The sequence below is a fragment of the Ictalurus punctatus genome, chromosome 12 (genome assembly GCF_001660625.3).
Source record: "Ictalurus punctatus breed USDA103 chromosome 12, Coco_2.0, whole genome shotgun sequence".
NCBI lineage: Eukaryota > Metazoa > Chordata > Actinopteri > Siluriformes > Ictaluridae > Ictalurus > Ictalurus punctatus.
This window is the reverse complement of record NC_030427.2, coordinates 29587067-29607460: the sequence shown is the minus strand read 5'-3', so window position 1 is coordinate 29607460 and position 20394 is coordinate 29587067. Positions and strand designations below refer to the sequence as shown.

Genomic DNA, 20394 nt, shown 5'->3' with positions numbered 1-20394 from the left:
CATGACATCACAAGGTTATACGACATTACGCCATCATTACGCCATCATGACACTGGAGATGATAAAAGCGTGAATGTTGTTGATAAACTGCCGGTGTAATAGTGGAAATAAAGTAAAAATGCCAAAGCGAAAAGGTAAACGTGTTCCAGCTAAATTTACACTTTTAGCAAGGAGGGCAAGGATTCTAGATAGTGACAGTAGTGAAAGTTCAGATGTTGAAACCGAAACGGATAGCCACACAAACTCTCATGATTCAGACCCTGATCCGTCTTCATCTTCAGCATCAACCAGTGCGACGGACACTGCAGGGGTTTGTCATGCATCTGACCTATTTATATGCACAAAAATAGCACAAAGTACTCACACAGAACACACAGGGGTGGACACCAGGAACAATTACATCTCTGTAAAAACTCCACTGCCATCTAGGCCACTGAATGTCTGGTTAATCTGTGGAGTAGGGTGAATGTCCACCTCATTCATAAAAGTCATACACATCAGAAGACAGTAAACTATCAGTCTCAATGGTTAATATTCAAACAAGAGCTCATAAAGACTGTGTAAATGTATTTTTGGATTTTTTTTATGATACTCACTACTTTAGTACGTGTGTAGTACTGGAAACTCACGAAAAACAGTTTTACTGAATTATACCCCTCAGAATTAACATACTGAGGCACACAACAATAAAGTGAAGAGCTGATTTAATGTATTTGGTAAGAAAACCTTCTGTGTTAAACGGTTAAAACGCCCATTCTGATGACAAACAACTTCTTAACAAGTCACATAAAACACTTCTCTCAGAAAGCAGCAGCAGTAACGCGACAACAGCAGCATCTTGTCTAACTATCCGTCATCTTGTGTAACTAACCGACTGAACTTCAGCTAGCAGCAAGCTAGTGTTAATATGTTCACTGAGAACTTTAAAAAGCATACAAAAAATCAGCTATTTACAACTTCAGACAAAATGCTGTGATTCAAAGACGAAATATCTATTTTAAGCTCATGTTAGCTAAAATTCATGCGGTGCTAAACTAAACTAATCTGTTCAGTAGTATGTTGGCTAGAAGCTAACATTTTTTGTGGGGAAATGGGTGAAAAATAAAAACAAAAAGGCCCACAGGAAGAAGTAAACCTTGAGCCTTGAACTTTAACATGTTAGATTTTACTCAAAAGAATTATCTACTCTCTACATCACAGCTTAAATCATTTTCGGTTGATTTAATCTTAGGGCTAAGCGCTAGTTAGCTGTCTTCTCTTTAAACTGTATAGCTGGAACGCTGTTTAACGATTTAATTTACTTAAACTACATAACAGATTTATAACTGTGTAAAGATAAGGAGAATAAACATTATTTGCCTTGAGTTGGTACCCAGCTCTGCTGCTCCAGCTCTGCTGAGATGAAGCTGTGACAGAGCGAGAATAAACTCCAGCAGGAAGATATTGTTTTCCCTGTGGGGGAGGGGCAACTCTCTCTCAGCTCCCCACCTACACTTCACATATTTATCTTTATTATTAAAGTTAATACCTAAATCTGATGCTGGTTTCGATACGATTTTTAAAAATATATTATTATTATTATTATTATATCTTGAGGTATTGATCTGAATTTTTCTGACACTTAGTGATAAGTTTCAGGCATGATCTCTCTATTATCGCTCACATTCAAGCACGATATCGACCACTATCAGATCAGCTTACGTATTTATTAAACGTGATTTCGACCACATATTAGCAACGAAGGGATTGCGACTTCAGAATCTTTTATTCAGGTATATAAAATAAACAATATTTTTACACATCATGGAAATGCCTAGAGTATGATCTACTTAACAATCCATTCATATATAACACAAACATACCAGTTCAAGATATAGCCTATACAATGAAATCCAACGTGATTTATTGACAATATCTGCACATGAGCAGGCTTAGCTTCATATGTTTTGGTTTCGTATGTGCAGTTTCGTATGCAAGAGATTTCGTATTCCCGTAAAAAAAATAAACAAAGATAAATCTTAGTGAACAATGAACAATCACATCTAGATATATTTCTTTGAAATTACACAGCAGTAACTTCATTAATGCGTTTCAAGAATGTTAACATTGTTCAAGTTTCTTTTCTACGTATATTTGATGTCAATGATTTTTTTTCGTCATGATCAAGCCTCTTTTCGACTAACTGTAGCTTTCATTTAAACGGTGGGGGTTTGCTTGACTTCATCGAAAGCGCGTTTGTGTTTGCTGGGGACAAACTAAATACACTGTGTGTGAGTTGCAGGGTTTAAATGCAACAGGGAAATGGTGGAAATGGTCTAAAAATATAGAATTTATCTATTGAAATGAGAAGTTAATGTCATAGAACATTTCACATCAAAAATTCAGTAAATCAAACACATGATTAATTACAAATGGAGTCAGTATGAAAAGGGTTGCCGGATCTGCTTTACAGAAGCAGCCCAATGGACTTCACTGTAAATTTATCTGTCTCATACTTACTTTTTTCCCTCTGGGGAACACAGACCACTGACGACCTTCCACCATCTTTCACAGTTGTTTTCACTTCTTTAGACCTATCAACACCCAAAGTATTATTTTAATGACTTTCTGGGTCATTTATCGATCTTTTTGTAAAGTTGTGTCTAAATGTTTGCGTGAGTCAAACCCAACTTGAATATTCCATCTCTGAAAGTCTGATTTTCTTCGTAATGGCTTTAATGATTAGTTTTATTTGTCTTAATTTATGGGTTTGTATTGGCTCACTTTTTAAAATATTTTTAAATAAATGTCAATAATAAAAACATGTGGTTTTCCCAAATTTTCTCAGTGGCGCTCTTAGTCCCTGATCTAGTGAACTAGCATGGGAATCTGTTTTTGATAGAAACTCCAAAGCACTTCTATGGCCGCATTTACACTTCATGTTTCAAGTGACCCAATTCCGATATTTTCCTCCCATGTGTTGCAGATTGGATCTGACCCATGAATGTGTACGCAGGAAGAAAGCACATGGATTCCAATATTCTAAGATCCCTTTCAGGCCTCAATCATACGTGGAAATAAATCTGATCTGAATTGGATATGTGCATTTGCGTCTGCCATGTAATCAGACAGATTGGATTTTCCCCTGACCATGCGAGTCGTATGTCACTGAAAAAGTGACAGTGGCGAATGACGTCAACTCGGGTGGACACCAACCACGAAAACACAACTCTCAACAAGGGCTCTGTTCTTTTTTCTCCACTTAAGAGACCGGTGTTTTATTTACCTTTAAATATGGTGTGGAAAACAAAAGCTTGTATTATATTTTCGTCTGCTGCAAATTGCGCCATTTTTTCTTCCTTTTCAGCCAAAGCTTCCAGTGACGTCTACCTTGGGTTGTTTCACGAAGTGTATAGTGTAAATGCAGATATGGGATATGGGTCACATTTAAAAGAAGATGTAAGCGGGTCGTCAAGACCTGCAGAGTAAATGCAGCCAAAATTCTCTCTGGATAAAGGAGTCTGCTAAACGTTGTAAACATGTTAAAAATAAACAATTTAAACTCAACAGGATATTCTAGATATAAAATTACAGTAATCCATGCAAATTATATGATTTGAAGTTGATCAAGTCAGTGTTTGCATTATATAGTCTGGGGCAGTGGTGACTCAATGGTTAAGTCTATGGGTTACTGATCAGAAGGTTGGGCCCTTGAGCATGGCCCTTAACCCTATCTGCTCCAGGGGTACTGTATCATGTCTGATCCTGCGCTCTGACTCCAGCTTCCTAACAAGCTGAGAAATGTGAAGAAAAGAATTTAACTGTGCTGTAATGTATATGTGATGAATAAAGACTTCTTCTTATGTATAAATGTACACACACTGAGGAGCACGAGTAGAATACGAATGAACAGGATTTTCATGAACATCAAATTTCTTGTGTAAATGCTCGTACAAACGATTTACACACAAACCCGTTCATATCCAGTTTTATAAATGAGGCACATTGTTCATTAGAATAAACAGATGATATTAAATCCTCATGTCATTCTGAATAATAAAATCCCACACATCATCTTTAATGTAATGAAAATGTGTTGATGAAAAGTGTGTCATTGTGTCTTTGCAGCTTGCGTGAGTGTGGTATAATAGATGAAGGCTGTGCTGCTCTGACTTCAGCTCTGAGATCAAACCACTCACACCTGAGAGAACTGGATCTGTCCTGGAATAAACTAGGAGACTCAGGAGTGAAGTGTCTTTCTGCTGGACTGGAGAATCCTCTCTGTAAACTGGAGATACTGGGGTAAGATCATCTCTCTGAGAGTCACATGACCTGCTCCTCAGTAAGACACATTCTCTAATAGTAAGACTGAAGCAGGGGTTTTAGGTTCATCATCAATGTCCTGAGGAGGAAGATTGTTTCTTTTCACTGCACACTGATGATCTGTCACAGAGTCTTTGGGTCAGATGTACGTATGTGAGAAGCTGCAGCACAAAACGTGACTTGATGCGACTGCAATGTGTCCAAAATTACTGTGAAATTTACTACAACATTGACTACGTTTACATGGACAGCAATAATCTAATTATTGACCTTAATCTAAGTAAGGTAATAATGGGATTAAGGTGTTTACATGAGTCGCTTTTAGAATACTCCAGTCATGTACCCGTTTTATATGTTATTGATCATAATTAGATTAAGAGCCCGCGTCATTACGTCACCGCGCCACGCCGTCCGACGTCCCTCCAGAATTTCACGTATCAATATACAGTTCGTCCTCGTTATGGTACCGTATACACTTTTGGGTGTTTTTATTTAAATTTTTTATGAACCCTTCAAGTGCAGTTAATTATTAGTCATGCTATACGTGCAAATAGACGACTGCTTGAAGCCGTGGGCTGCGTCTCAAATCGCATACTTACCTACTGTATAGTAGCCGAGATGCATGTATTTTTCCCCACTACCGGCCTATAGTAGGCAAGTATGCAGTTTGGGACACAGCCGAACTCTCTTGTTTGCCGTAAAGCATAAAACTGCCGTGTGTGATCGTGTCCTGTCGCAAAATGCGGTAAAAACTCTCACACGATGTTCATAATGTGGTTAAGGTGTTTACATGCCTGTAATGCATGTCCATAATACGATTAAAACAGGAGTAATCCACCTGTCTTAATTCGATTAGAGCTTAATTAGATTATGACCATAATTAGATTAAGGTTGCTGTTTACATGGTAGTTTCTTAATCAAATTATGGTCTTAATTAGATTAAGAGTGGATTATTGTTGTCCATGTAAACGCAGTCATTGTAACTAATCACACAAACTGCAGCTCAGACACAAACTAAATACACTGTGTGTGATGCAGGGTTTAAAAGCAGCAGGGAAATGGTGCAAATTATCTCAAAATATAGAATTTATAAATTAAAATTAGAGATTAATGTCATAGAACTTAACACGTCAATACATTTTATGTGTAAAACATTCAATGAATCATTTGTAATTCAAAATGGAGTCACTATGAAAAGGGTTGCCAGATCTGCTTTACAGAAGCAGCCCTATGGACTTCACTGTAAAATTATCAGTCTCATACTTATTTACTTTTTTCCCTCTGGGGAACACAGACCACTGACGACCTTCCACCATCTTTCACAGTTGTTCTCTAACCTCTCCAGTTGTTTTCACTCCTTTAGACCTATCAACACACAAATTATTATTTTAATGACTTTGGGGTCATTTATCGATCTTTTAGTAAAGTTGTGTGTAAATGTTTGCGTGAGTCAAACCCAGCTCAAGTTTTCCACCGGATTTACAAAAGTCTCTGAAAGTCTGATTTTCTTCGTATTCACTTTAATGATTAGTTTTATTTGTCTTAATTTGTGGGTTTGTATTGGCTCACTTTTAAAATATTTTTAAATAAATGCCAATAATATAAAACATCTGGTTTTCACAAATGTTCTCAGTGGTGCTCTTAGTCCCTGATCTAGTGAACTAGCATGAGGATGTGTTTTTGATAGAAACTCCAAAGAACTTCTATAAGTCGCTCTGGATAAAGGAGTCTGCTAAACGCTGTAAACATGTTAAAAATAAACAGTTTAAACTCAACAGAATATTCCAGATATAAAATTGCAGTAATCCATGCAAATTATATGATTTGAAGTTGATCAAGTCAGTGTTTACATTATCTAGTCTGGGGAAGTGGTGGATCAATGGTTAAGGCTATGGGTTACTGATCAGAAGGTTGGGCCCTTGAGCAAGATCCTTGCTATATATACACTACCAGTCAAAAGTTTAGAAATGCTCATTCTTTATTTGTATTATTTTTCCCCTATATTTTAGAATAATAATAAAGTCTTTAAGGATCCGGCTAGATCCTCACGGGTCTCTCAGGAAAGTTAATATAACTCAGCCCGACACAAAGTGGGGCGTACGATGGCTTAGTGGTTATCACGTTCGCTTCACACCTCCAGGGTCGAGGGCTCAATTCCCACCGTGGCCCTGTGTGTGCGGAGTTTGCATGTTTTCCCCGTGCTGCGAGGGTTTCCTCTGGGTACTCCGGTATCCTGCATGGTAGGCTGATTGGCATGTCCAAAAGTGTCCGTAGTGTGTGAATGTGTATGTGAGTGTGCCCTGTGATGGATTGGCAGCCTGTCCAGGGTGTACCCTGTGACCGATGCTCCCTGGGATAGGCTTCAGGTTTCCCCGTGACCCTGAAAAGGATTAAGCAGCATAGAAGATGGATGGATGGACACAAAGTGAAAGTGCTGTTCTTCGTTTATTACAGTGCAGGATGCCATAGGCTTACACATGGTTACAGGTCGGTCATTAGAAGAAGATTAACCGAGTCAAATGGGTACCATTTGATGTGATAAAAAATCCAAAATAAATCAAAATAATTTAATATTTTAGCATCTTCAAAGTAGGCGCCCTTTTTGCGTAGAATTTCCAGAAATATATTCTTGGCGTTTTCTCGAACCGATTTCTTGATGAATTTCTCTGAGATGCTTTTTAAACAGTATTAAAGGAGTTCCCACCTACGCTGGACTCTTATTGTCTGCTTTTTGTAATATTTTGCTCAGAGTCATCTGTGTAAAAAAAGATTATTTTGTAAATAAAATGTTAGTTTTCTAATGAAAGAAATGAATACGTTGGCACAATTATATTTTTGTGTACAACACTGATTTCAAACATTTAATCACACACCTTCAGATCAAAAGGGTTTTAAGATCATGAGAAAGTTTTCAGTTGTGTGTCCACAAACTTTTGTCCGGTGATGTGTTACAATATTTTAGTAGTAGAAAAGTGATTCAGAGGATTTTCATGAATACCAAATTTCTTGTGTAAACACTCGTACAAACGATTTACCCGTTCATATCCAGTTTTATTAATGAGACACATTGTTAATTAGAATAAACAGATGATATTAAATCCTCATGTCATTCTGAATAATAAAATCCCACACATCATCTTTAAAGTAATGAAAATGTGTTGATGAAGAGTGTGTCATTGTGTCTCTGCAGGTTGCGTGGTTGTGATATCTCAGATGAAGGCTGTGCTGCTCTGACTTCAGCTCTGAGATCAAACCCCTCACACCTGAGAGAACTGGATCTGTCTAAGAATAAACTAGGAGACTCAGGAGTGAAGAGTCTCTCTGCCGTACTGGAGAATCCTCACTGTAAACTGGAGAAACTGAAGTAAGATCATCTCTCTGAGAGTCACATGACCTGCTCCTCAGTAAGACACATTCTCTAATAGTGAGACTGAAGCAGAGGTTTTAGGTTCATCATCAATGTCCTGAGGAGGAAGATTGTTTCTTTTCACTGCACACTGATGATCTGTCACAGAGTCTTTGGGTCAGATGTACGTATGTGAGAAGCTGCAGCACAAAACGTGACTTGATGCGACTGCAATGTGTCTAAAATTACTGTGAAATTTACTACAACACTGTAACTAATCACACAAACTGCAGCTCAGACACAAACTAAATACACTGTGTGATGCAGGGTGAAATTCTTAAAGTGGAAATTTTGTTCTGTTAGTGAGGATTCTTTCAGTATGTCTGTGTCTAGCTGCTATGAACAGGGTTGCCAGATCTGTGTTACAGAAGCATATCTGAATAGACTAGCAGTATTAAACTTATGCAGTTTTCCTCAGTAGTGAAAACACACACACACAATATGCACTCAAATGAATTAAAAATATGTCAAAACATTGTGTTTCATCATAAATAACGAGTGATTTTTAAAATGATTTCACTTTGATAATAATAAAACAGGGTCTAATGTTCTTCCAAGTCACTGGAATGTGTGTAAAATAACAGACAAACACATTCTGCATAAATAAAACAGTCAGACTTGTTCTTGTCAGTATTGAATAAACCATTTAAACATTCACAGTCTCACATGCTCTCTCTCTCTTTCTCTCTCACTCTCTCTCTCTCACACACACACACACACACACACACTCATTTCAAGAAACACAAAGTATGTCTTGATGTTCATAAACTGAGAGAGTGAAGAGTGTCATTGTGTCTCTGCAGGTTGCGTTATTGTGGTGTCTCAGATGAAGGCTGTGCTGCTCTGACTTCAGCTCTGAGATCAAACCCCTCACACCTGAGAGAACTGGATCTGTCCTGGAATAAAATAGGAGAATCAGAAGAGGAGTATCTCTCTGCTCTGAAGAATGATGAACATTACAAACTACAGATACTGAGGTGAGTAATGATATTTTCACGTTTCTGATCGGCAGCAGATTTTCTTCTCCACTCTCATAAAAGCGAATTAAAATCATCATCTTTGATGCCACACTGCTACAAATATTTAATTTAAGGAGTCCCTTTACTCTGACACTCCTTCCAGCACTCCACCTCCACACCGTGTCTTCTGTCATTCCTGTAAAGTTCCCCTCCGCTTGTTCTTAACGTCTGCACTTAAATACACGTGTAGAACAAGAGATGAAACACACAGCAGTGTTCACTGTTTTCAGAATAAAGCTCTACAGCCTGTGATTGTATAAGAGCAGTGATGTGATGGTAAATATCTGCTCATGTTCCTGTTAGATCTTGTGGAAGTTCTCATCTGTTCTAGCTAAATGTTCTAACAAGTGTATTCTATAAGAATGAAGGAATGTTGAATGATTATGAACAGGAGATGATAATGTTTTCCTGCAGCAGAGATGATTACATGCTGTTGATCATGAAGTACCACAGTCTAGTTTTTGGTTATTAATTCAGATATCTGTCTTTTAGATTGTACTAGACTACCCACATCTCTGCACTGAGTAGAACGACCTTTGATCCCTGTACAAAATTTCCTCAATCCCAATGAAAACCTGAGGGATTATGTGGAACAGCAGGTGAAAAACCACACGAACTCCAGCTGAAGCCAGTCAGTGGAAGACGGAGCTGAAATGGACAGGAACAGTTTCATGACATTGGTGGGATTCTCACCTGACAGGATCAGCATCTGAGGAGTTGATGTGAAGAAGCCCCTAGGAGACTCACTACAAGTCACATTCATCACTCTGTCCTTTAGTTGGTGTTTAATATAGTGTAGATTTTTTGGTTCCAGGATCAGATCTAATCTGTTCTTTATTTTCTCTGATATCTGATCCCCATTTCTTTGCTCGTATCAGCTGATCATACCCGGTATGGGATCAGTGCCATCTCTACTACTTAAGTATACACTACTTTCAGTATTTTGCGTAATTGTGTCAGTCAAATACAGTATATTTTGAAGAAATTAACATACAAATACACTAATAATACAACAATAATAACATTATATAAAGTTAGTTCATGTATTTAACGAAGTTTGTAGCAATACAATTCATTTTCTGCAACAGAAAATGTTATTTAAAATGTATGTCTAATAACAAACTATGTAAGAGCTTATTTGTTATATTATCGCTTATTTCTTGGTATTTCATGTGTAATACTTAAGAAACGGAATCATGTTCATGTTAACGAGCACTTATATACAGTATCTCACAAAAGTGAGTACACACCTCACATTTTTGTAAATATTTGATTATATCTTTTCATGTGACAACTCTGAAGAAATGACACTTTGCTACAATGTAAAGTAGTGAGTGTACAGCTTGTGTAACAGTGTAAATCAAATATAATTATGTTAATAATTAATCCGGTTCCGATGTATTCAAGATGTATGCCAGACACAGGCACACACAAGTTGTTTCCTTTTCCATGGATTGTGATACACTCATGAGTTAGGCCTAGGTCAAAAAGGTCAATGATAATTATTGCTGCATGTTCAATCCTATAGCTTTCCCATGCGTACAACCCCCCGCCCCCTCCAATGCACAGACACACACACGTGCACACACACAAACGCTCGCACATACATAAGGATGATGAAAAATAAGTAAATGATTAATAATGAATTTCCATACACATCCAACCAAAAATATGACACACACATACATACATACATACATACATACATATATATATATACACACACACACACACACACACACACACACACACACACACACACATACCCTGTCCAATCAGAACAAAAGAAATTAAAATTGCTCCATCTGGTAGGTGTCGGTAAAAGCACCATAAGTTTATAGAAGAAGAAGGCCTCACCCACCCTCTAGGTTTAAAAATATTCCGTACTTCGAAGATCGTGTGTGAGCTTACAGCATGGCTTGCCCTAATGCACCGGGGGGGAAAAACGCACTCTTTTTTGGGAAGATTACAAAAAACATTTAGAGCATGAAAATATTCAATATTGGGTAATGTCAAACAGATGTACAGCCGGATTTTTTTTTCGATGCAGAAAAAGGAACCGTTGTGCTTTTCAAGTTCTCTGTCCTGGGCGAGATCCACTGGAGCTGCGCTACTGAGAGCATAACTTTTAACGAGTGTGACTGGGAAAAGTTCAGAAAATGGTGCAAGGATTTTGACTACATTATTAGAATGGACTTATTTTCTCCGGATGCGTACAGGCGTAAATGGAGCAGTACATCTCTGCAATGCAAATACCACATCAGAGCAACAAATTTCTGCAAGAACCAGGTTTCGCTGCACTGTGTTTCAGTATTAACCGGTGACGACACACCCCATCACAAAGAGATCTGCGAAGTGAGGTATGAACGAACCAGCTGGCATGATCCACAACACTACTTCCATCAAATCGATGAATTATTCCAAAAATTTGGAAGAGACAAAGAAACAGCGAAAATAAAAGTAAGGCTGGAAGATCTCTTCTGAGATCATCAATATACTACTCCTGAGCAGAAACTCCACCTTCCCAAGTCTCCTCCCATATGATATATAATTGAGTCTGAATACATATCGAGTCAATACATTCTGAGCATCAACATTTGATATGGCTTCTGAACTCAGACCCATTTTCTACAACTTGGATGCGTCCCTGATGTTTGATGTTGTGACCAGTTCAGGTTTTGAAGACGGCGAAAACCTAGGAAAAAGAAACCCTACCTATCTGACAAAAAACAATGAAACCAACGGCTGTATAACCAACACTGTGCTAGCCATCATATGTGCAGTTATGGGAGAACTGTTTAACAGAATTATCTAACAAGATCTGAAGGACAACTGCCACGGTTGCGCGATCGATCATCCGAGTCAACTCCAACACGTGTGTTTGTTCGATCCTGAAGAGTACTATCTGCACCTAAACACCTACAGATTGCTGAAAAAATTGTTTTAATACACCTTGGCAAAAGGTCTGAAATTGTGTGGGATCAAACACTCCATCCCTGGAAAAAAATTCAGGGTATCGCTGAAGCCATCGTGTGTGAATGGCAAGTCGAGCCTTACATCTAAACCATACTGAACGAGGTCAAGGAGAAATCCAAAGACATTTTTAACGAGCAGGTGTACGAAGACGTTGTGGACAACTGGACCTTTCACTCATCTCTGGAACCTGCTGACACGCCGCCTACGTGGGAAACTTCAAAACAAGCCACATCTATTCTGACTGCGAGAAAAGCCTGAAGCGAAACAAAATGCTGAAGACATTCGTAAATAGAGTGTGTCCTTAACACGTTGTGTGTATCAAGTTTCATCTTACATGTATTGCTCAAACATTTGAATGTAAAACTAAACATGTGTCTAAACCTGTGTGTGATAAATTGTTTAGAATGGAAAATGTTACTTTGAATATGTAATACCAGGTTCACGTGTTGAGATAAAAAGTTTAATCTACACTTGCGTTTGATCATTGTTGTCTTGACACTCGAAAATGACTGAGCGATTGATGAAGAATATATATATTATACACCATCAGAATCTGGCTCGTACGGTGGCATTGACAGTTTGCAAAGAGCTGTTGTTGAGAAAATAGGTAAAAGAGCTAATGATACTGAAATGAAAAAACTGGTTAGCAGAGCAGGATGCGTACAGTCTACATAAACCAGTATCTACAAAGTTTAAAAGAAACTAGGTTTTTGTAAAGAACATCGATGAACAATGGCAAGCTGATTTAGTCGATATGAGCAACCTGTCAGAGAGCAATGACAATGCGAAATTTATGATCACGTGCATAGATATTTTATCCAAATATGCCTGGGTACGTGTGTTACGAAACAAGACCGGATTCGAGGTAACTAAAGCCTTTGATTCCACTCTAAAGAAAGGTAGAGTTCCCAAAAAACTACAAATGGACCAAGGGAAGGAGTTTTTTAACAAAAATTTTCAAACATTAATGAAAAAACATGACATTGTTCACTTTGCTATGGGTACGGGACAAAAAGAATTGGCGTGTGAAAGGTTCAACAGAACGCTAAAGTCCAGGATGTGGAGATATTTTACTGCTTTTAACACAAGAAAATACATCGACGTTGTCCAGGATCTGATTCAAGCGTACAATCACAATTACCATTCCAGCATCAAAATGAAACCTGCTGAGGTCAACGACGCCAGTTCCTTCAGAGTATTTAAAACCCTCTACGGACTGTTCTCACCTAAATTAAAGAAACTAAATTTCAAGTTTAAAGTCGGTGATATCGTTAGAATTTCCCGTTTCAAAAGACATTTAGAAAAAGGATACGAGCAAAACTTCACGGATGAATATTTTACAATCTCCGAACAGATACAGAGAGATCCCCGGTATATAAATTACTAGACCATGATGCTGAAAAAATAGAGGGAACATTTTATGAACCTGAGTTACAAATGTTTATTATTTGGAAGGACAAAACGTTTAAAATTGAGAAAATCTTGTCTGAAAAGATCAGAAACCAGAAAAAAGTCTGCCTAGTGAAATGGGTGGGTGGCCAGATAAATTTAATTCCTGGATTCCGGTCGAAGACGTAGTTAACGTCACAAAAGGATCGTCATGAACAAAGCTGAAATCTATATTCAATAAAACATGGAAGAGTGCGGGTTCTTTGTGACACTTCCAAGCTACGCGTCGCTGGATATTTACCCTAATAATAAGATCGCGCACTACACTACTAAATTCGCCAAACCAATCGATTTGAACGGGATATGGGAACCTCGCGGAGATTCAATATATCCAGAGTTGGTACTTGTTAACAGAGGAAAGTAGTTATACACTTTCTGTCAAATTGTCAATTGTCAGTGGCTCTCTGTGCTTCCATGACTGGCAGGTCTGTAGGAGTGGTGAGGGGGGGTAACCCTATCCAGTGTATCAGGGGGTCAATCTGGCTCCTTTGTGTCTGGGGGTGTTGTGGAGAGGTGTGTGTGTGTGGGGGGGGGATAGCCCCCTCCCAACAAAAGGTGTTTATGTTAATGAGTTTGGTTTTTGGGGGGTGAAATACGTCTGAAAAGAAATAATGTTTTTAATATGGGGATGTGTTTGTGTTACTGTGTGGTGTTATTTCGTTTGTGTAAACACATTGTTAGAAAAGCACGATGTTTGAATGTGTACATATATGAGTAGAATATTTGTTTTGTGAAAATAATGAAAACAAGTGTTGATTATGTTTTTAGGGACCCCGGTTTACCTTTGAATAAAAAGTTTAGGAGGTAAAGCGTCTTTAAAAAAAAAAATCTGTTTAAAAGAATCGTTTGTATTACATACATTCTAAACACAAACCTTTAGGATGTAAAAATGGTTAAAAGAGCTGTTTAAAAAGAATAGCGCATATTACATGACTTCTAAACAAAGATCCTCACGAGGTAAAAATGTTAAAGTGCTGTCTAAAAGAATCGCCGTAATGTTTAAACTAGGAGATGATTTTTTTCCAGAGATGTCTTCCATTCGATGTGTAAAAGCAGTAATGAAGTTAAAACGAACCCAACCTCTCTCTCGCTAAACCCCGCCCACACATACGTGTTTTCAGACACGTCTCTCTCTCTCTCTCTCTCTCTCTCTCTCTCTGGCAGTAGAACTAGAGGGCTAATTTATGGCCTCGTCCTTCTCAGGACTGCGTTTCTCTAGGAGTGCTTAATTTATGACCAAGAGTTTTTTATGACCAGGGGGTCATGGTGTGTTCCTATCAGCTTGTTTATGATAATGAGTGTCTGCGGGGGTGTTAATGGCTTTACGACACACCCTGCAATAGGTGTGCTTTATGTTTAAAAGTGGGGTCAGTTACATAGGAGTCTCTAAGATCTCGGGTGTGTATCAGAGCGCTGTGTAATTTTAGGCGAATCGTCGATTCTCGTTTTAACTCACCGCTAAAGTTATTTTATTTTGGAGAATACATCAAAGAGGAGGTGGCCTTCTATCGTAACAGTAAGTGTTTATTATTATTATTATTATTATTATTATTATTACACATGGTTAAGAATGTTTTTATTTATAAACGAATTTATGGGTTTGTTGTGGTGGATAAAACAAGTATCTAACACTACAGGTGATGCTGACATTGTGTCTATCCATATTCAGGCTGCAGAGATTTAGCGGGGTGGTGCTGGCCGTCCAGATAAACTGCCAAAAATTCTAGGTCATAGTTTTTAAATGCGAACGGATTTTATTATACGAGCCTGTAAACGCGTCATTATCAACCATAGCCAGAACAACGGATTTTAGTAGAGTTCCTAAGAACAAGTTTTCTTGATTACAAACACGTGAGCCTACAGGGATTGAGAAGTTTTTCACACATACTCTGTCGATGGGGTATTTGGCTGGCATCGAGAGCAATGCTTGTGCGTGCCCCAATCTCACACCTGGTGATACAGACACTTTTCACAAACAGTGAAGCTGACACGATGTTTAGTTTATAGGTCACAGCGTCGCTCCTCATCAAACAGAATTCATCTTTCGCCCTCGTCATGCGAATTTTAATATCCACGCCATTAAACTTTAGTTTTTCTTGAAAGAATATGTCACTGTGAATGGGGGCCAGTAGTTCAACAACATTGCTGGCGCTGGTAAATGCAGCTCGTTTGGTCAAACCTCTATTACCACCGGCGATGTGACCGGCGATGTCTTTGTAAAAGAGCCCCGCTGAGAACAGCGTTTCAAGAGCGTCTTTACCATAATTGGTGAGACACTCTATTATGCATCGATAAGGATATGTGTTGGAACTTTGTGATATGAACTGGAACCCTGTCCAGTGGAACGCCTTGTGCCCGATGCTCCCTGAGATAGGCTCCAGGTTCCTCGTGATCCTGAAAAGGAGTAAGCGGTAGAAGATGGATGGGTGGATGGACTTTGTGATATGAGACGGTCATCAAGCGAGACGTCCACTTGTGAAAATATTGTGGATTCGGCATAGTTAATAAGTCCCACGGGGCTCCGTCTGCTATGTCTGTGCCGTCATCATTAGTGATTTTGAGACGTAAAAAACAAGGGTGTTGTTTAGGTCCACATAATCCTCTCCAGTCCCCGCTATAAAAAAAAACTCCAGAGGCGATGTTTCTCATATTGCTGACAACGGTGGTACTATTATATATGTATTTTTTTTTCAATAACGGTTTGCGTTAATGGTACTGTGAATAGGTCCAGTTCGGTTTTTAAGCATTCTTCTGACATATTGTGTAGTAAAGACATGGTCTAAAATATTGTTTTAACGCAGGACTTTGGTCTTTTTGCTGTAGAGCTGGCTGGTGTCTTCTTGTGCTTGCGTTTTACAACTGACGATTTCTTGGTGTTATGTTTTCTTTTCTTCATCGTTTGGCCACTCCTCCGAACCCCTGGCGCTCTAGATGCTCTTCTGCGAGCCCTCACAGCTAGTCCGGACCCGTCGTGAGTATTGTTATTGTTGTTATTATTAAACATATGCGATAATGTATTGCTAACAACATCGCTTAGTATGTTTTTTGCTGCTGGTTTAAGATGTGGTTTTAGCATAGGAATGGCCATTCTAGAGAAACCTCTAAACACACCCCCTAACCCGGCTCCATACATAACCCCGCCCCCTGCATAACCGGGGAGCCCATTCCCCGCTTGATCCTGGTAATATTGGACGTAACGCAGAGGGTCTGTGTGGTGATTGTTTACATTTATATTTACATTTATGCACTTAGCAGACGCTTTTATCCAAAGCGACTTACAAATGAGAAAGATACAAGCAAAGCAATATCAAGCAGAGAACAATACAATAAGTGCTACCATACGAGATCCATTAATTGAATTCCAGAAGAAGCAAAGTGCCGAGTAGAGGTGCAAGTGCAAATTTTATTTTATTTTATTTATTTATTTTATGAGTTTGTTAGGTGTTCATTGAAGAGGTGGGTCTTTAGTTGTTTTTTGAAGATGGTGAGAGATTCTGCGGTCCGGATTGATATTGGAAGTTCATTCCACCACTGAGGAACAGTTAGAGTGAAGGCTTTGGAAAGGGACCTAGCGCCACGCTGAGTTGGAACTGCTAAACGTCGGTCGCTAATCGATCGCAGATTGCGAGAGGGAATGTAGGCCTTCAGGAGAGAGTTGAGGTAGGAGGGTGCTGTTCCTGACAAGGTCTTGTAGGTGAGCATCAAGGCCTTGAACTTGATGCGGGCAGCTACAGGAAGCCAGTGGAGGGAGATGAAGAGGGGTGTGACATCGGTTCTCTTGGACTGGTTGAAGACGAGGCGCGCCGCAGCATTCTGAATCATCTGAAGGGGTTTGATGGAGCTGGCTGGGAGGCCTGAAAGCAGTGAGTTGCAGTAGTCTAGTTTAGAGATAAGAGCCTGGACTAGAATCTGTGTAGCCTGTTTGGTGATGTAGGGTCGGATTTTCTTGATGTTGTACAGGATGAACCTACAGGACCTTGCAGTTGCTGAGATATGGTCTGCAAAGGTCAAGCCATTATCAAGAATCACCCCAAGGTTCCTGGCCGTCCTGGTTGGCATGAGTGTGAGTGAGTCGAGCTGTACAGTGAGGTTGTGGTTGATTGAGGGACAGGCTGGGATGACGAGAAGCTCAGATTTTGCCAGGTTAAGTTTAAGATGGTATTCCTTCATCCAGACCGAGATGTCCGAAAGGCAAGCAGAGATGCGTGCAGAGACGGATGGATCATCAGACTGGAAGGACAAATGGAGCTGGGTGTCATCAGCATAGCAATGATATGAGAAGCCATGAGACTCAATCACCTCCCCTAGAGATGTGGTGTAGATAGAAAATAGGAGTGGACCCAGAACTGACCCCTGTGGAACGCCAGTTGCGAGTTGCTGAGTTTCAGAAATACCTCCCCTCCATGATACCTTGAAGGATCTGTCAGAGAGATAGGATTCCACCCAGTGCAGAACCGTTCCAGTGATGCCCAGGCTGGAGAGAGTTGACAGGAGAATCTGATGGTTCACAGTGTCGAAAGCAGCAGAGAGGTCAAGTAGGATGAGGACAGATGATCTAGAGGTTGCTCTTGCTAGTCGTAAGGCTTCAGTGACGGAAAGCAGAGCAGTCTCCGTGGAGTGGTTGCTCTTGAAGCCGGACTGCTTGGTGTCCAGGAGGTTGTTCTGTGTGAGAAAATTTGAGAGTTGATTAAAAACGGCTCTTTCAAGAGTTTTCGAAAGAAAAGGGAGGAGGGAAACAGGTCTGTAGTTGTCAACTATAGCAGGGTTGAGTGATGTTTTTTTAAGCAGTGGGGTAACCCGGGCTTGCTTAAATGAGGTAGGGTATGTGCCAGTAGAGAGCGATGTGTTAAAGATGTGTGTGAGTGCAGGTAATAGTGTGTGAGAGATGGACTGAAGAAGGTGAGAAGGGATAGGGTCAAGAGGACAGGTTGTGGGATGGCTAGAGAGGAGAAGTTTAGAGACATCAGTCTCTAAGAGGAGAGAGAAGGAAGTCAGTTGGGAGTTACCCGGAGGAGGAGTCAGTCTATGTGTGTCTGGGGCTGAGAACAGGTTTCTGATTGATGTAACCTTGTAGGTAAAGAAAGTTGCAAAGTCATCTGCAGTGAGAGAAGTAGGGGAAGGGGGAGGAGGGGGACAGAGTAGAGAGGAAAAGGTTTTGAAAAGAATGCGGGTGTTGGGAGAACTAAGAATCTTCTCTTGGTAGAATGTGGCTTTAGCAATGGAGATGCTATTGGAAAAAGAAGAGAGAATTGTTTGGTAATTGGTTAGGTCAATTGGGTTGTTTGATTTGTGCCATTTCCTTTCAGATGCTCTTAGTTTGGCCCGTTTGCTACGCAGAGCTTCTGAGAGCCAAGGACCAGAGGGTGATGTGCGAGCATGTCTGGAGGTTAGGGGGCATATGCTGTCAAGAGAAGATGTTAGAGTGGAACATAGCATGTCGGTTGCGGTGTTTAGGTCAAGTGAGGAAAGGTGGCTTTCGGAGGGAAGTAAGGTAGTGACAACGGCGGAGAAATGTGAGGGGGAAAGGGAGCGAAGATTGCGATGAAAAGAGATAGAGGGAGGAGACACTGATGATGGTGAGGGGAGAGAAATAGAGAACTGGATAAAGAAGTAGTCAGAGGTGTGGAGAGGAGTAATGAGAAGATTATTTGTGGTGCAATTACGTGTGAGGATGAGGTCAAGCTGTTTACCGGCTTTGTGGGTTGCTGGTGTGGTGAACTGCTTGAGGTCGAATGTGGGAAGGAGAGCAAGAAAGTCAGCTGCATGTGGCTTGTCTAGATGAATGTTGAAATCACCAAGGACCAGAAGAGGAGTTCCATCATCTGGGATGGTGGACAGTAACATGTCAAATTCATCGATGAATTTCCCCAGTTGACCAGGAGGACGATAACAACAAGAAAGTGCATTTTGGCAGGGTCAGTGACTGTAACAGCATGAAATTCAAAGGATGTGTATGAGCAAGAGGGGGAAAGGCAGGTAAATTTCCATGTTTTGGAGAGAAGCAAACCTGTACCACCCCCTCGCCTGTTGGGGCGTGAGGTATGGGAGAAGTTGAAGTCGAAGGCCAGGGCAGCGGGTGTGGCAGTGCTCTCAGCCTGGATCCAGGTCTCAGTCAGAACCAGCACGCTGAGATTGTAGTGGGTTGTGAATGCAGAAATGAAATCTGCCTTGTTGACAGCAGATTGGCAGTTCCAAAGTCTGACTGAGAATGAGATGGAACTTGCAGAGGCGGTATTCAGAGAGCGCAGGTTGTCCAAGTTGCGTACGTTTCTGGGAGAATGCCACGGTCTGTGCCTGTGGCAAATAACAGGGATGAACTGATGACACATGTTAGTTTGTGAAAACAGGTAACAGTAAGAGGAATAAAGGGAGAAAAGTATATTTAGCAGCACTTGTGGTGTCTGGTCGGTGTCCTCGCGCAGGTAGACTCGCAGGTCTTTACATGAGCTCAGTCTTCACACGACAAGGGCTGCCGCTTCCGTCTCAGCATTTCTTAATGAATAAATACCGATGTGTTTCAGCTGAGCGCGCGTCTTTAATTAGCAAAACAAAGAGTAGTCGCGTGAACGAGCGACTCCCGACTGAAACCGAAACTGAATACCGGAATTTGTCTTTAATCTAGCAACAAGAGTACGGCTCGTAGCAACAAGGAAGCACAGTTACAGCTTCTATCTGACAATCGGTGCTAAAACTAGTTTCAACTAAAAAAATCCAGAAACACTTACCAGTTACTGTTCGCCTGGGTCAATAATCGCTTCTGCTGTGTGCTGTGTGATTGTTGAAATATTATTATTATTATTATTATTATTATTATTATTATTATTATTATTATTATTATTATTCAAACAAATTGTTTCACAGGTCTAAAATGCAGCCTGGCACACACCTTCCCGTAACTGAAGCGCACGTCTCGATTTTGATCATCTTTCACTTGTATGGTTGTCTCACTGAAGGACGATTTATTAACCGATATTATTAACCGTGTGGGGTGTCGTATCTAACACTAACATTCTTGTGGTTCTCCCCCACTATATGTACACATCTCAGTAACGGCACCTAGAAATCCCCCACGGTCTGGTATTCTATGATATCGGTATAAATGTACATATTGTAAAACCCCGCATTAATGTCAGCCTGAAAAGGCGCATAAGTCATGCTAGATCTTTCAAGAGCATGGACCGTAGTTTCAATAGCAACCCCCAGTTTTAATCCTAAAATATTGGCCACCTTTCCATAAAATGT

The 20394-nt window shown here is 40.0% G+C and overlaps 1 protein-coding gene across 50 annotated transcripts in view; it reads left to right on the top strand.

Annotated features, from left to right (window-relative positions):
* Positions 1-20394, top strand: part of LOC100526730 (uncharacterized) — a 192078-nt gene that overhangs the window by 103686 nt on the left and 67998 nt on the right. For 29 of the 50 annotated variants that reach the window (XM_053684655.1, XM_053684673.1, XM_053684674.1 and 26 more), the window contains one exon: positions 4108-4281. The exons of the other annotated variants lie outside the window; for them this stretch is intronic. In XM_053684655.1, coding sequence (XP_053540630.1) covers positions 4108-4281 — 174 coding nt within the window. The remainder of the gene's footprint in view (positions 1-4107; positions 4282-20394) is intronic. 50 annotated transcript variants of the gene reach the window in all.